The sequence below is a fragment of the Sphaerodactylus townsendi genome, linkage group LG09 (genome assembly GCF_021028975.2).
Source record: "Sphaerodactylus townsendi isolate TG3544 linkage group LG09, MPM_Stown_v2.3, whole genome shotgun sequence".
NCBI lineage: Eukaryota > Metazoa > Chordata > Lepidosauria > Squamata > Sphaerodactylidae > Sphaerodactylus > Sphaerodactylus townsendi.
Window position 1 is genome coordinate 87,036,432 of NC_059433.1, and position 16,814 is coordinate 87,053,245.

A 16,814-nucleotide genomic window follows, 5' to 3' on the forward strand; every position below is an offset into this window, starting at 1 on the left:
TTGTATACATGCATAAAGCCCACTTGTCCTAATACTTGGGTTTCCTTCAATGGGGTCTCTAAATGAACCTCCTCTTGCGCCCACGGAAGGCCAGATGTTGTTGTATAGCAACTTTTCAATGTTACCTCAGCTGGCCAAATGCCTGGCAGAACAAGTTTGTTTTGCAGGCCCTGCGGAAACACTGTATGTCCTGCAGGGCCCTGATCTCACCTGGGAGCCTGTTCCACCAAGTAGGGGCCAGGGCTGTAAAAGAAGAAGGAGTAGTAGTAGTAGTAGTAGTAGTAGTTTGGATTTATATCCCCCCTTTCCTGTCCCAATTCTTTCACAAGTACTTACCAATCTGTTATTTTTTTTAAAGCTCAATTTTTTTTAAAAGCTCAATTTAATTAATTAACTAAAATCATTGCTGAAAAGGCGAGGTGCCACACTGACACCATAGTGACTTGGTGTCTTGGATTTGCTGAACTCTGGCAGGTGTCAAATGATTTGGATTTCTTTGGTCTGTTTGCAGCCATTATTGTACTGCATAGCTTGTGGGCTGTCTATTAAAGTACTGGGTAAATATCCCCCTGCCTTTGTTTATGAATCTTACTTAATCTTGCATTAGGTTTTCAGGATACCTTTAAGCTTTTAATGTTCAAATGATAGTCTATCGTTTACCATTGGGGATTAACAAATAACCATGGTCAGCAATAAAGGTAATTTAGTGTACGAATTAATACATTGGCTTCCTTTGCCTTTGAATTTCAGCCAGTGATGGTTTAGATTATGACACCCAGTGCTTTGCCTTAAGGCTGGTGATTCTGTAACTTTTTTCAGATGCATCAACTATGCATTGCCTAATTTGTTATGAAAGTGAAAGAAAAGTTGTTCAATAATTCTACCTACATTGTGCTGCTAAACATGTGTTTCTGATGAAATTTTGGTAATATGATAAGAATTTGAAAGAACTGTGTGATTGCTTAGGTTTAAATAACCATTCCAATGACAGTCAACCAAAGATGGCCTTTCCTTCCTCTTTGAGGATCATTTAGGAGATATTATTAACTCCAAATGGCAGAGATCTAATTCTGTGGGACATACTGAAATTTAACCAGCAGAATTGTAAAATGAGTGCTTCTTGAATTTAGCATTAAAAATATAATTGTACTTCAACTTACAATTCTATTGAGACAGCCCATTTAAACAGGATGTTAGATCTTGAAAAGCATATTTCATAATGTGCTTATTTTTAAAATGGCAGTTGCAAAATACGAATTTATATCCTTTTTGTCACATATTGTACTTCATATTAAAAGATCCGTCAGCGTCGAGTTTGGATGGTTTCATTTTTACTCAAAAGTTGGTGCGAGAATAATCAGGCTATAAGATACTGACACTTTTATTGTTTTAATCACACATAAAAGATTCCTTTGTTCAATGACAGTTTGCTTTAGGTGTGGATATTGTTTGCCAAAGAGTGAAATTTTAGCTGTTGTGGGTGCCATTTCCAAGCCAAGTTATAAATTAGTACCAAATCTATGGAAACCGTTGACTGCCTTCTCCACAATCAAATGCTTTGAAAAATGGTAGCCAATCTTCATCTGAACAATATCACCTTTATTGTATGCGTGCTTGTGTGTCTCTGCCTTTCCGTGAGGAGGTGACCCTTTTGTCTTGACCTGAGAGGAACCCTGTGCATGTGATTTGGATAGCTTGACTACTCCAGACTGGAAGAATCTGCCCACATTTTCCTTTCTGATAGCTGTGAGGTCCATGCATCAAAGAGGCATAACACTGAAACCAGAATAAACTCTTTTAAGTTAACTGTGTGCAGTATTCTATAGATGTGTTATATAGATGAACAGCAAAACTCTGCTGTTTTTTTAAGTATAGCACTGTACATAGTGACTCCAATGTAACTCAGGGCTTAGACTGTAGTATCTCTGCATAAGATTGCTGGTCTATTTTTAAAGCCTGACTTTAATTTCAGAGATAATTCTAATCAACGGTGTTGATTGCAAATTGAATCTAAATTGAATCTAAAACGTCGGAAGGGCACTTAGTTTTTGCTCTAAACCATATATTACTGGAAAATTGGCCTTGTTCTGTGAATGTAATGAGAAAGCACTATTTGGTCAATAGAGGTACATTAATAAATGGTGAAGTTTGTCATTATAACCATCACCTAATCTGCTGAAGTGAACTGCCATAAGGTTTCTTGTACTGATTAATCCCTGTGTACTCGTAGTATGGGTTAATTTCAGTTGAATGAGGCTCTATAATGAAATTTAAATATATGTGGCAGAATTTATCCAATATATAAGATTTCAGCAGCAAGGTTGCTGTTTGAATTATGGACTACTGGGATCCTATTTCAGAATGAACAGCAAATCCAACTTCTGAACTTCTGCCTCATTTTTACAAAGATACTTAGCAATCTTTTGGGAGTTTAAAGTTTTTCATTCTGTTCTCTTTCTCATGCAGACTTTTAGCAATGTGGTTGTTTTTTGGCAGGTAGAATTCTTGGGTCTTTTGTGGACAAATACTGACCTTTGAATTATCTAAGAATTCTCAGAGGAGGAGTATAGGTGAAGAGCCTGGTTCACAGAGCCAGGGGATTATTCCATAGTGACAGGCCTGGGATATTAATCTCTGGTTTGGATTGTATAAACAAGCCCTGAATGTGAAAAGGACAAGGAGCTCATTTGATCTCCCCCCCCCCCCCACTGGTGAATAAGTGGCATTTTGCAATGACTTGTTGAAAAGAAGAAGGCAATATTTAAAAAAGCATAATCCAATTGAAGGGTGTAACTTCTAAGGCAAGCGAAGAAAAATGTGAAGGGAAAGATCAAAAACTTGCAATGAAACTTTTTGGAAAGATGTATGATGGGTCTTTTCTTTGTAAAATGTAGGCTAATGCCAGAGTTTTAATATTTTAAAGAACATTTTCTGATTATTGCGACCACAAAACCTGATCCTTCTCCTGGCTCTCACAGTTTTATTAATAGCTGCGCCAAAGGTGTTGCAATATCAAAATAAATATAAAGATAACCTGGTTGTCATAACCACAACAAAAAGCAAACAAACATCAAATTAGACCCAGTGGCTGATGTACAGACACGCTCAAGGGGCTTGGAGCAGTTCTCATGCATGAATGCAATATGAATCTTACATTTCTGCCTTCACATGAATATAATTCCTGAACCGAACCACAAGGTTGGAGCTGCATTTTCCAAAGCTAACTGAGTCTTTCCAATTATGGCCAGAGAGGTCAAGTGATATCAGGGGTAAAAGTAACCAAGCTAAGAGACAAAGTGTGTATGCTTTAAAATCCCTTTATCGCTTAACTTGCTCTAACACAGCGGTTCTCAACCTGTGGGTTGTGATCCCTTTGTGGGTCGAATGACCCTTTCACAGGGGTCGCCTAAGACCATCAGAAAATGGTCTTTTTATATTTTATATATACCAATTTTATGGTTGGGGGTCACCACAACATGAGGAACTGTATTAAAGGGTCACGGCATTAGGAAGGTTGAGAACCACTGCTGTAACAGATCTTGTTGAGATCCCTTCCCCTATTCCTGGCTATAATTGGCCTTAGTAAAACTGATTGCATTTCAAATGAATGTAGTGGTTGAAGTTCACTTGAAAAATGAGAATGTTACAAAAGCAGGACAGGTTTAGATCATTCCTGTTTTTAATGGTCACTGAATTACCACCTCTGTTTTTCTTGCGCTACAGTAGCTTCAGATGAACAGGCCAGTAAGTTGGGTAGTCATTTGACATTTAGAATAGAAGTGCAAATTGCATTGTTATTGTCCCAGAGGGACTAACAGTGCATTTTAAAAGCCAAGCTGTAGGAAAGATAATATTTTATAAAGCTGCCATTCTTGCCTATTGGCTGACATTGAAACCTAAAAAAAAAGAGAACCCCCACCCCAGTGAAGAAATATTAGTTCCTTTCAACTGTTTTGGTTGGTTTTAATGAAGACAATAGTACTATATAGCACTGTATGCCCTACCCAACAGCAATCAGGATTCTTACTTTTTCAAGGCAAATTGTTCCATATATAGTTTAGTAAATGTCATCTGGACTCAGTAAAAAAGCAAATGACCTGCACTGAATTAGTGTAATTGTAACACAAACAAAATATCACATAGTTCGTGTCTTTTACAGGAAGGGAGAAAGTTGGATTTTTTCCCCTCTGTTTGATAAAGCTGAAGGTACGAAACACATTTAAGCATCTATTTTACCTGTTAGGTACTCTGTTGGCTCACTATTTTACCTGTTGGGGACCCTGTATTTTTGAACATTTTCATCTTCACTATCATAAAATAACTTTTCTTCTCTCCTTAATTGTAAAATCAAGTTTGCATTGAGCTATAAAACTCTGTTGACTACTGGTTGTAATAAGAACAGTTAATTTTGTGTGTCACAACATGTCGTCTATGTTCATGTTTGATATATGAAGAGAAGAGTATATTAGTGGAGAATAGTGGCTGATATTATGCATTGGGCCTTGTTATCTTTCACTTTTGCAAAGGGACCTCTTGGCTTCAATAGCCTATCTTCACCAGAAGGTACCGTATTTATCCTAGACCACAGGCTTATTGGAAGGATTAGTGTGTATGTACCTCTCTGAACATTCTAAAGTGCTGTATAAATTTTAAGCAGTGGTTATATTAAGTAGTTGAGGCAGCTTTCCGTATTCAAGAGTTCTTTACCCCACCAAAGTAACCTGAAATTCCCAGGAAAATAAGCTTCGGTGACCTGATCACAAGGCCCGAGACCATCTTCCGCAGTAGCAGGATAGGCAGTAAGCTTGAGAATTCCCAACATCAGCCACCCACCTTCAAAACTATTTTTAAAAAATTATGTAGCCTTCAGTGTCTACTTCACTCACGTCCACAAAAGTTATGAACAAAAGCGATCTGGGGTTTAATTCATCCGTTATGATACCATAACGTCGCTTAATCCTAAATCATATTGTTAGCGGATGCAGAATTGCATATGCATATAGCATATCTTGAGCAAAAAGCTTGAGTTGTATCATAGTTGTCATACAGCCCAATTCACTGTCTGAGGCAGCTGGGGATGCTGCCGCTGCCGCCACTCCATCCCATCGCCTCTAGAGGGCTTTCCGGTGGCAAGGGGAGGCAGAAAGCTCTCCATAGGGCTAAATGGAATTTAGGCGGCGTAACTCCTAGCCTGGCAAACCTGGCTACAGGACCTGGGTAGAAGCCGACATTAGTTGGCTCCACCCCCCAGAACCCCCTGAGCCCCCCCCCCGTTTCCTGTTATGTCAGTGGGCTGGATCTCCTCACATGACCAGATGATATCTGGCATCTATGCATGACATTATGGCAGGGTTTCTATTGCTTGTCTAACTGCCAGTTTCTGAGTAGGATTTGATTTTCACCTACTTCATTGCCACACAGCTAATCTTCGGTATAATGTATATTGAGTATTTAACTGTAAGAAATGCTGCTTTTTTTTGCCTCACGTGGCCAATTGTTTGGCTATAAAAAGCAATTCAGAATTGTACTTAAAATAAATTGCTGTGGGGTTGATTCCAAGCAACCTTGTAAAGTGAAATAAAAATCTTTGAAGGCTTTGGAACCGGCTTTAATGATTCTGCGTATGGTGGCTTATGTAGTAAAATTTATATTGAGTCAGTGTGACATAGGTCAGTGTTAATTACTATATAGAACCTCAGCCCATTCTATGATGAGGCTGATGATACTCTATAAACAGTAGTTAAACCAATCCCCCCCTTCTTAGGTTTCTGATAGCTACTGCTGTATTAAGCTGACTTACGTGGTTATGTATCAAATCAAAGTCCAGAAGTTGATCATTGTCAAGGTCAGAAGTAAATGTTTTTCCTTCCGTTTATGTTACATTTTAGGTTTACAATTAATTTGGATTTATGGGCTATTTGAGGCTATAAGAAGAATCTGTTCTGTAGATATCTGCTCACCTTTGTATGAAAAGCTAGTCTGAAGATGCCTTGACGGTTGTTGGTTTTTTAAGTTAAAGAAAACCAGCGGTTACTTTTGTTGCATCGGGTGGGACAGCTTGGTTTGTGGTCCATTTTCTCTGAAGCTTAGTGATCACTCTTCTGTCCTGTTCGTGAAGCAGAGTACTTGAATTGACCTGGTATGACGCTTGGAAAACTGAAGTTACTTTAAAAAAAACAACATTTCTGTCTTTCCTCACATACTGGTCACAATCAGATGTCACAGTTTGCTACAGTGGACACAAGCAGCTTGTCAGGCCTGTTCTCTTCTCCTCTAGTGTGTGAATAACGTCTTCAGTTGAAACACCACTTCCCCACAACATGTGAATGCAGGTGTCTGAACAAACTGTATTTGTTTGTATGCCCCCACCTGCCATTAGCGGGGATTTTTTAAAAAAGGATTGAATTCTGGTTTAGGAGAGCAGGCCTGACACACACTCTGGAGTTTAAGTCAGACTGAACCGTAATGTTTGTGCTGAACATCATTCAGAACGGGGTGCTGGAATTCTGGATTGTATTGCTTCAGATTACAGCAGAGGCGTAGCTTCAAGGGGGACGACACACCAGGCGCATGCCCCTGTGGGGATGTGACGGGGGTGTTCCGGGGCGGACATTGGCATGGCAGGGGCGGAGGATGCACCAGTGCACCGGGCGCTTTCCCCCCTTGCTAGGCCTCTGGATTACAGGTAGGGATTGCATTTTATATGCACATCCACAAGGTGGTTAATAAGATTTGATTTTTTTTTTTTGCTGGCATAATCTTAATATTTACAACCAAATGAAGGTTTTAGTTTTAGAATAAATTTTGGATTAATTTTTACCATTATATCAAATTTTACTGATTTGGTTGTACTATTATGTGGTTATACTATTAGAAATACCTAGTTTCATCTTGGCCATCATCAAATGTGACTCACCGCCCTCCTCCCCTCTTTTCTGGGGAGAATTTTAAAAATGGGGTTGGTCGGATGCCTCCATTATTACTACTATTGTTATTGATATCGCTGTTTTAATGATTTTATAATTTGTTTATTTATATGTCATGTTGTACACCGCCCAGAGCCCTTCGGGGATGGGGCGGTGTAGAAGCCCAAACAATAAATAAATAAATAAATAAATAAATAGTTCACCTCACTCACAATAATTTAATAATTATCTTATCTTCAGTTTCATTTGGGCTATCAGGTCTTGCATTTCTTTGTTTCAGTGTTTGCATTTTGCATGCCTGCATGCCTTACCCATAAGTAGAGTATTTCATTAAAATAGTCCCAAACTGGGTCTTTTTCATGGCCTGCTGCTGTTACATGTCCGCTTTTCAGCGACGAGATGGTGAAATGTAAAATTGTCTCATGAGGTGTACAGTTTAATGAGAGGGAATTGCTGTGTTGGTAGCAGATAGATTTGCTTCCTTTATCCAAGTGGCACTGAAGTGAACTTCCTTTCCTCCTTCCAGTTTTCAACCTGGGAAAAAAAACCATATTGTTTTAATTTGCTGAAATACTGATAGTCTTACGGACTTCTTTTCCTTCCCTTTAAAAAAATAGGCAATTTTTATGATTCCCACAAACCCACCTCCAACATTCCGGAAGCCAGAGTTGTGGTCTGATGAATTCACTGATTTTGTGAAAAAGTGTTTAGTGAAGAACCCTGAGCAGAGAGCTACTGCGACACAACTCTTGCAGGTCAGTATGTAGCTGGTTCAGACTGGGAAACAGCCTGCCTGAAATTCCTGCATATTAGTCCTTCTGCCCGTATGCCGCTGTTGCTCTGGTTCCACGGGGCAAGCTCCAGAACAACAGAACAGGGGAGAAGACAGGAATTCCTGCTCCTCCTGCACAGTGGTCCCGATCCAAATAGGGCCCTGCTGCACAATTACCATCAGTTGCCATCAAGAACTGCAAGACTCTGCGGAGAATTCATGCAGTTCGCTCCAAACAGGCTGTTGCTGGTCTTTGTCATTGTTGCATTTGGAATACCATTCTTTTATTTTCATTTTCTGATACAAACCGAAACTTCCTAACCCATTTCTGGCAGCTGGCAGATATTGATGTGATTATTTTAATCCCCTCACCGCTGCCTATCTCCCCTCTCCTTCTTCCAGATCGTGATCTTTCTTCAGTTTTCCGCTAAATATTTCATAATAAGCTTATATTCTTATTCTTGGTGCTGAAGATTAGTCTTTACAAACCTCCCGTTACAGTTCAGTTCTCCCCTACTCTGATAAGTTGGGTGAGAAATGCAAACTCTGATCCTTTTATGGATGATCAAAAAGGTGTGCTCTAGTGACATTCTGTAGGTAGTGATATACTTCTGTGGGTTTCATAGTTAATGATATCATAAGCAGTAGCAAATAGGTTCCAGTGGTGTGCGTACGATCACAAACTGCATGGTAGTCACAACAGCGACAGATGTGCAGCCTTAAGGGAATTATGTATCAAACCGCATTTTTCTGACTGCATTTTTCTAGGGAGAAAGTCAAATCCAAGAAGCCTTGGTGGAAGAGATTTTGGATATGAGCAAAAATGAGCAAAAGTACATTAACTATTACATTGAACAACAGATTTCATTAAGGGCCATTTGTTGCTCATGCCCAAGATTTCTTCCATCAAGACTGGTCTTCTGGGTAAGTTTCTAAGTAGTAAGTTCCTGAGCTGAAGTTATAAAACAGGGGTGGCCAACCTATGGCACTCCAGATGCTCATGGACTGCAGTTCCCTTCAGCCCCTGCCAGCATGGCTAATCCATGAACATCTGGAGTGCCATAGGTTGGCCACCCCTGTTATAAAAAGTGTTCTCTTGTGACCTTCACAAGAAGAGAAAAAAGGAACTGGATCCTTGGCAGCATAACAGGAAATCTTTGAAGATATACCCTATTTTTTTTCCTAATCCAAAGAATGGTAAAGGACTGTGAAGGATACCAGAAGCAAATTTACAATTTAGGACCACCCCCCTCCAAATTTCAAAAAGAGTCTTGCTGATTGGCTGTAAAAGCCCATGTATCCAATCTGGAAATATGTGAAAAAGAAACGGTTAGGAAAGGGACAGGATTTCTGATAGCAGATGTTATAACTAGCACCAAAATCGCATTAATCCCTGATCATACACACTGCCTTTTAAACAGGAATGTAAATAGTGGATTGTATTTTCAGTCTAAAGCAATTTGCTCGTCCTGAGACTTTTAGTTTTGCTTTGTATTTTATCATTGCCAGTGGTTGAATGACTCATTTAATGTTAAATATAGGTTTCCTAAACCCATAGTGGTTGCTAATTTGCATTGTCAGCTTGTTAAGATGAATTAAGTGCTGTAACAGAATGAATTAAAAAGTTTGTTTTTGTATGTCAGGCTATCATCACTTTGTTTATTTACCACCTAATTCACATTTCCTTCAGACAATTATATCCTTAACTGTAAAGCAGTTGTGTTTTGTAGTAACATACTTCTCATGGTTGCTGTTTACCTAAACAAACAAAAAAGGAAAATCCCATTTAGCTGCAAAGCAGTTAAACAGATCGGATATTCTCTTATTCTGGATTTTAATTGCTGTCCAAAGGGAAACATTCTTTTGTGCACGGCTTTGTGAAGTTGATTGGCACTTTTTTAACATGTTGCTTCATATTGCTATTGTCTGTTCAGACCTTCTGTGTGCTTCATTTTTCTATAACTTCCGTTTTTATTTTCTAGCATCTTTTTATTAAGAATGCCAAGCCTGTTTCAATTCTGAGAGATTTGATTACTGAAGCAATGGAAATCAAGGCGAAGAGGCATGAAGAGCAGCAGAGGGAACTAGAAGAAGAGGATGAGAACTCGGTGTGTGAGAACGTAGTTGGGTATTCTATATTTATCTGTCCTTTTTGACCATGAACACAATCATTTGCATATGTTGACTGTTTCAGCCATGGCTGAGGAGGTTGCCTGTGTTTGGATTTCTCTGTTGGTTTCCTTCTGGAAATATGGCCATGCACAACTCCTAGGCGTTTATAGGGCTTGCTGCCGTTTTAAAGTAGAAATCATGGGGGTGGGGGTGGGGGAAGGAAGTATGAACTCCCTGACCCTCTGTTTCTTCTGAAAAGTATGTGTGTGTGTGTGTGTGTGTACGTACGTCGAAATCTCTCGAATGCTGTTTGAACTTGAGAGAATTTAAGGAATGGTTTCTGTGGGAGCACCTTCTGAGAGGGGAACTCTCCAAAAACAACTTGAATTCATGCCAGGAAGTTGCATATTCTTCCTCTGGATTACGGCCACTGTTGTTATAGAGTAATGCAGCCCATGCATGACATATCAAATAATTCTTGTTCAATTAACATTCCGTTCCCAGAGTAAATTTGGAGGGGGGGGGGGGAGGTTTCTGAAATGCATGAACATTGAATTAGTTTGCATTTATTTTCAAGTTGACTGAACTCGATAATATTTTCATATATGCAAAATGGATGACTTGTTGCATAATATGACCCTGATAACTTTAACTGGTTGAAAAGGCATTTTGTGATGTCACGTGGCATAGGATTACTCCTCAAAGCCCTGGAAACAGCACCAAAAAAGCCCACCATATGGTTCCGTTATGTGGATGACACATTCACCATTTGGAGCCACGGAGAAGAAGCACTAAACAAGTTCCTGGACCATATCAACAGGATCCACCCAAACATCCAATTTACTATGGAAAAAGAAAATGAAGGAAAACTGCCATTTCTAGATGTCCAAGTCAGCTGCAAACCAAACCAACAATTGGGCCACATAGTATACAGAAAACTACACACACTGATAGATATCTACACAAAAACTCCAATCATCCTGGACAAAAAAGGAGCACCATAAAAACTTTGGTAGATCGCGCAAACAGAATCTGTGAACCCCACCTCCTTCAAGATGAATTGAATCACCTAAACTGGCCTCTACAGGCTAATGGTTACTCTTCTACAGACATCAGAAGAGCTGCAAGTCCAAGAACAAGCCACATGAACAAAGAAGATAAAAAAGGAGAGCCATCCTAAGAGGGAAAGTGTTCTCCTACCATACATCAAAGGGAGACCACTGACCGCATACCAGAAAAACTGATGAAGAAGCATAACTCATACAAACAATCTACAGACTCCACTAAGAGAATTCAACAAATGCTACGTTCAGCAAAGGGATAAGAGGGATCCTCTAGCTACTGCAGAGATCTACCGCGATACCATGTAGCTGTGGACAAGCTCTACATAGGAACCACTCAAACCCAGCGCTCAGACACGAATCAAAAAGAACCACCGAAGGCACCTGCAGCCAGAAAAATCAGCAATAACCCAGAACACATAATAAACCCACCTGGACACAGATTATAAGCTGAAAACACAGGAATTCTGGACCACTCTGACAACCACTACGTCAGACTACACAGAGAAGCCATTGAAATCCACAAGCACATGGACAATTTCAACAGAAAGGAAGAAACCATGAAAATGAACAGAATTTGGCTGCCAGTTTTGAAAAACACTAGAGTCAAGACAGTGACTAATCAGCTCCACACAGGCACAGGATAACTACAGATAATCAAAGGGAACAAAGGCCCGACTACCGTATATACACCAGTGTATGAAGTCGCACCCCAAGCCATATGAAGTCGATCTGCATCTTACCTAATTTTACCAGAAAAAAATGGGAAAACTTATTGACTCGCGTATAAGTCGAGGGTGGGAAATGCAGCAGCTACTGGTAAATTTCAAAAATAAAAATAGATACCAATAAAATTACATTAATTGAGGCATCAGTAGGTTAAATGTTTTTGAATATTTATTTCAAAGAAAAACAGTAAACTAGCTCTGTAAGTGGAAAAGAGGGTCAACAAGAACAATATGGTATCAACAATAACTATAAAAATACAAAAACCTTAGCTTTTTTTTGTAAGGAAGGGTTTTTTTAAACAAATTTTGGATCTTTAGAATAAAACTGGAATGAACATGCCTGTCATTCACTGTGACTCAAAAAACTACCCTGCTTTTTTAAAAGAATAGTTCATTATTTTTAGTTTACATATTTTTAAAATTGCACATGGCAGGTGTCATTTTAGAAGGAACATTCACACAGCCTGTCAGGGGAGGAATGTTTATGTTAGCAGTACCAACATTTCAGAGTATCTTTAGGAGACCCTCCTGATGATACCACCCAGGTTTGGTGAAGTTTGGTTCAGGGGGTCCAAAGTTATGGACCCTCAAAAGAGTAGCCCCATCTACTATTAGCTCCCATTGAAAACAATGGCGGATGGGAGCACCCACTTTGGGAATCCATAACTTTGGACCCCCTGAACCAAACATCACCAAACCTAGCTGGTATCAGCAAGAGATTATCCTGATGATACTACCCAGGTTTAGTGAAGTTTAGTTCAAGGGGTCCAAAGTTATGTACCCTCAAAATGTAGCCTCATCTACTATTAGCTCCCATTGGAAACAATGGGGGATGGGGTACCCCCTTTGTTGCTCCATAACTTTGGACCCCCTGAACCAAACTTTATCAAACTTGGCTGGTATCATCAGGAGTGTCACCTAATGATACCCTGAAATTTTGGTGCCACTAGCCTAAAAATTTCGCTCTCTGGCGGCCGACAAAGTAAAAACCCTAAAATATTTTTTAAAATACACCCTACTCGTGTATAAGTTGAGGGGGGCTTTTTCAGCAGAAAAAATGTGCTGAAAAACTCGACTTATACATGAGGTTATACAGCACTTCTATTCAGATGCCTCACCTATTGACCTACTCTCATTCTACACTTCATTGTTACTCACTTGCCAGGCCACTCCTATTCAGATGCCCTTTACTCACAGGTATATATATTCCACCTGCTTTCCTTTCCAACTATCAGATCCTCTGAAGATGCCAGCGACAGATGCAGGTGAAACGTCAGGAGAGAATTCTGCTAGAACACGGTTATACAGCCCAGAAACCACACAGCACCCCAGTGATTCTGGCTGTGAAAGCCTTCGACAATACATTAATTTCCATTCATCCACCAGATAAATATTTAGTTGTTGTCTTAATTTCAGCATTTGTTTCCAGAATTGACATCCTTGAGAGCTATATTGTTTTAGCTGTAATGATTGAATGCTAATCGTCTGACCCACCACTATGGAATCATGTACAGTATTGTTGCTCCTGTGTGGATAAAAGTTGTACACTGTCCAGCAATTCAGATTCTTGTCACCTATGTTTGGCAGAAGGGAGGAAATAAAATTAAAAGTTTGACTTTTAATTAACTGATAAGGTTCTCATGTCCTGAGTGGCAAATTATAATTCATTGCTCTTATGGCAAAAGACACCGTCTCACAGCTGTAGCACCAGAGTGGGAATGTGATTTAGTGATGCAAAATCATAGTCTGCTGTTGAGAAGGGCATATCAAATGTTGGCATGATACGCACTACTGATGAAACTGGGGCTCTTCCCAAAAACCTGTCCTTTTGAAGAGAAGCAGAATGTTCTATAAACTAAAAAAGAGAGCTATTCCTTTTTAGTAACCGCTTCACTGCATAGTCAATTAAAGGAATTACGTCCTACTGATTAGAGCAGTTTATCAACAGAGTAACTACATTTTGCAGAGGTAGTTGTTTGATTTCTCTCAGGCAAAACACAAAGGTGCTTCAGATCTTCAGTGTAAGCTGGTTTGCCTTTGACATCCTGGATGCGTGTGATCAGTAATTGCCTGACCACATTTGTGTGCTATCTCTTGGCCTGACTTAAGAGAATTGTTGTGTAAACTCTTTAATATAGTACTAATTAATATGACTGGCCACAAGCATGCACGCACACACATAGCACACCTTTGGCTAATTGACTGTTATTGTCTGTAAATGCTTTGTGCTGTGTTTAAGTGGCCTGATCAGAAGACAATCTTACGCCTCTCAAAGGACAGAAGACAGTCTTACGCATCTCAAAGGACAGATCCAGCAAAGCATTAGCAGGTCCCATTGCTGGTTGTGGCTTTCCCCCCAGCAGTCCGTTCTGATCCCCATACAGTTTGTTCCTGGTGCTGTGGGGCCCATGTGGACAGATGAGGGAAGGGAATGAGATTTTCCTTCCTACCGCTTTTATCAATGTAGCTCCTCTGGGTAAGAAGGGAGCAATTTAGCCTCCTTCTCCATTCCTCACTGTAGTTGACCATCCTTTCCTGGGATTTGAAATAGCTGCTGGCGGAATGGAATAGTGGGGAAGATGAACAATCATAGCTCTGGATCCAGCTCATGATGTTTACCTAGGTAAATTACCTTACTCTTGCTGTTCACATATTGAGTAATTTTTCTTTCTGCTGCCTGCCTATTTCAGAGGTTTGCGTACTTTTTCACTCTTGAGTTTTTGTGAAATAAAAGGTGTAATTTTACCCTTGTGAGTGTTTATGTAGGAAAAGGCGATTATGATTCATATTATTCTAAATCGAGTTATCCTTGTTCTAGCAAGATGGGGAGATATACACAAGCAGTATATTTGGTGGCTGTTTTTTCTTTCTTTCATGAATGCTGCACAGAAGAAGCCAGTGTTGAGAACATCCTAAATTCTTGCTATTGCTAGAACATTTTATTTATTTATTTATTTATAATCAATTTTAAATACCGCCCCTCCCCCGAAGGGCTCTGGGCAGTGAACGACACGATAATAACAACAATAACATTAAAACCCCAATTAAAACAGCGGATTAAATAAAATTACAGCGGCTTCCAGCAGAAACTTCATAAAACGTAATAAACCCACCCTGGAAAAACAGACCCGAAGAGCTGAGGGCCCCATAGAAATTGAGGGCCCAGAGCGTAAAAAGGGGGAGGAGGAGGCTGAGCAAAATAGAATTACTGAGCAAAATAGAATTAATGCTACTATATTCACCCTTATGAGTAGCTAGCTTTATTGGGACTTCCTTCAATATTTTGTTGGAAGTAGATTTGATTGTCATGAAGAAGTCAGGGAGTTCTTAGACCCAGTTCTTCAAATCAAACAAATGAACAAGTGGCTGAAATTTAAAGAAAAGGCCCCTAACCTTGAGTTTCTTGATGTCATTGCAGGGAGAATGTCAGGTTCATGTAGTAAAAAATGGCTTGCCTGTTGTCTGATTATGAAGAAGAGGAGTTTGGATTTATATCCCCCTTTCCTGTAAGGAGACTCAAAGGGGCTTACAATCTCCTTGCCCTTCCCCCCCCCCCCAATAAACACCCTGTGAGGTGGGTGGGGCTGAGAGAGCTTCGAAGAACTGTGACTAGCCCAAGATCTCCCAGCTGGCATGTGTTGGAGTGCACAAGCTAATCTGGTTCCCCAGATAAGCCTCCACAGCTCAAGTGACAGAGTGGGGAATCAAACCCGGTTCGCCCGATTGGAGTACACCTGCTCTTAACCACTATACCACGCTGGCTCTCAAAGAGGGGAGAAAAATGGCCTGTGGTAATCATGTCAGTATAATGTCTCTTCAAAAGCTTTCACTGAACACCTGTAGCCTGGGCCACTCTCATCAACAAGTAGGTGTAAGTCTTCTTGGAAAGCTCTACCGAATATGACCAGAAATAATACTCTTGGAATAGAGTTTGGTTGTGTTTCAGGACTAGCTTGTCTGATGAGAATGTATTCTGACAAACTGACATGTTTTGATAGGTGTTGAGGTAATTGTACAGATTTTTTTAATTAAGTAAAAAGTGCAAGTGGAGTACTCTACAGAAGGTTAATCCCAATATCAAAGTTTAAATGTTAGCTTAAGCATTACTAAACATGACCAATCTCTTCTTTTATGCATTTTTGAAGTGTGATGCAAATTTGATTCTGAGGTCAGGCAGCTGTTTTGTGGAAACGTTAAAGCAGCCCGTTGCCTGGCAGCCCCCAAGAAACACATCTAAATATTTATTTCTATGGATCTTTCAAGAAATGAACTAATAATCAGCCTTTTACTGTATGTTTTTCTTCACATGTGAGTGTCTTCATTATCGGGAGATTGGTTAAAAACACTTCCAGTGAATAAGTTCAAAGGGGAAATAATTATTTTTGTAGCATTTCAGAAAGATATAAGAAAGCAGAGTCATCTTACCAGCATAGTATGCTTCCTTCCATGCTACACTATTTACAGTTCTGCTTCTTTCATGCTCCTTATGGATTGGTAACAACTCTAGAGTTCTTTTTAAAAATCAAGACGGCAATTAGCAGAGGTGGTTTTTTTTTAAAAAGGGTCTATCCGTCCATTGACCCGTCTTCTGGTTTCTAGTGCTTTTTTTGTTTTTTGCCATCACCTTTTCCAAATGTTTTTCTGAAAACACAAGGGCTTGAAATGTTTGTTTCCTTTAAATATGGGATGGGATTCTCAGAACTGAGTGGTATACACACGTACAGAAAGCCACAGGCAGCGTGTTGCCCAGCTGTGGCTTTAAAAATAATGTTAGTTCTAACAAAATATTATATGGTTGGGGTGACTTGGTTCCTATCAACTGTGGAGAAAAGATCTCCACCATCTCTCGCTGAACCCTTCTGGAAGACACACTTGAAGGTTGGGGCGTTCAGAAATGGTATGACATACTGAAGGACTGACACCAGGGCCCTGCAGGACCTTAAACAGCTCTGCAGGGCCTGTAAGGCAGAGGTGTTCCACCGGGCTTTTTGTTGAGGCCACTTGTCTATTCCAGTTCTATCTGCTGGCCTCCTGACAACTAGCCACCGACACGCTGTCATTCTGTGCAGTCTTTCTTACCAAGAGTGAATTTTTTTTTGCCCGCTCCCAGACAGTCCTTTGGGTAGGGGACGGCCTCAAGGTGGGGCGGCTATCTTCCATAGGTTTATGTTGTTGCTTGTCTTCCGAGTTTTTATTGATTAGCTTGTTAATTAGT

General features: G+C 39.9%; 1 protein-coding gene across 1 annotated transcript in view; it reads left to right on the top strand.

Annotated features, from left to right (window-relative positions):
- Positions 1 to 16,814, top strand: part of STK3 (serine/threonine kinase 3) — a 136,106-nt gene that overhangs the window by 41,504 nt on the left and 77,788 nt on the right. Inside the window, exons 7-8 of the mRNA XM_048508200.1 lie at positions 7,544 to 7,681; positions 9,681 to 9,806. Of these exons, the coding sequence (XP_048364157.1) occupies positions 7,544 to 7,681; positions 9,681 to 9,806 (264 nt within the window). The remainder of the gene's footprint in view (positions 1 to 7,543; positions 7,682 to 9,680; positions 9,807 to 16,814) is intronic.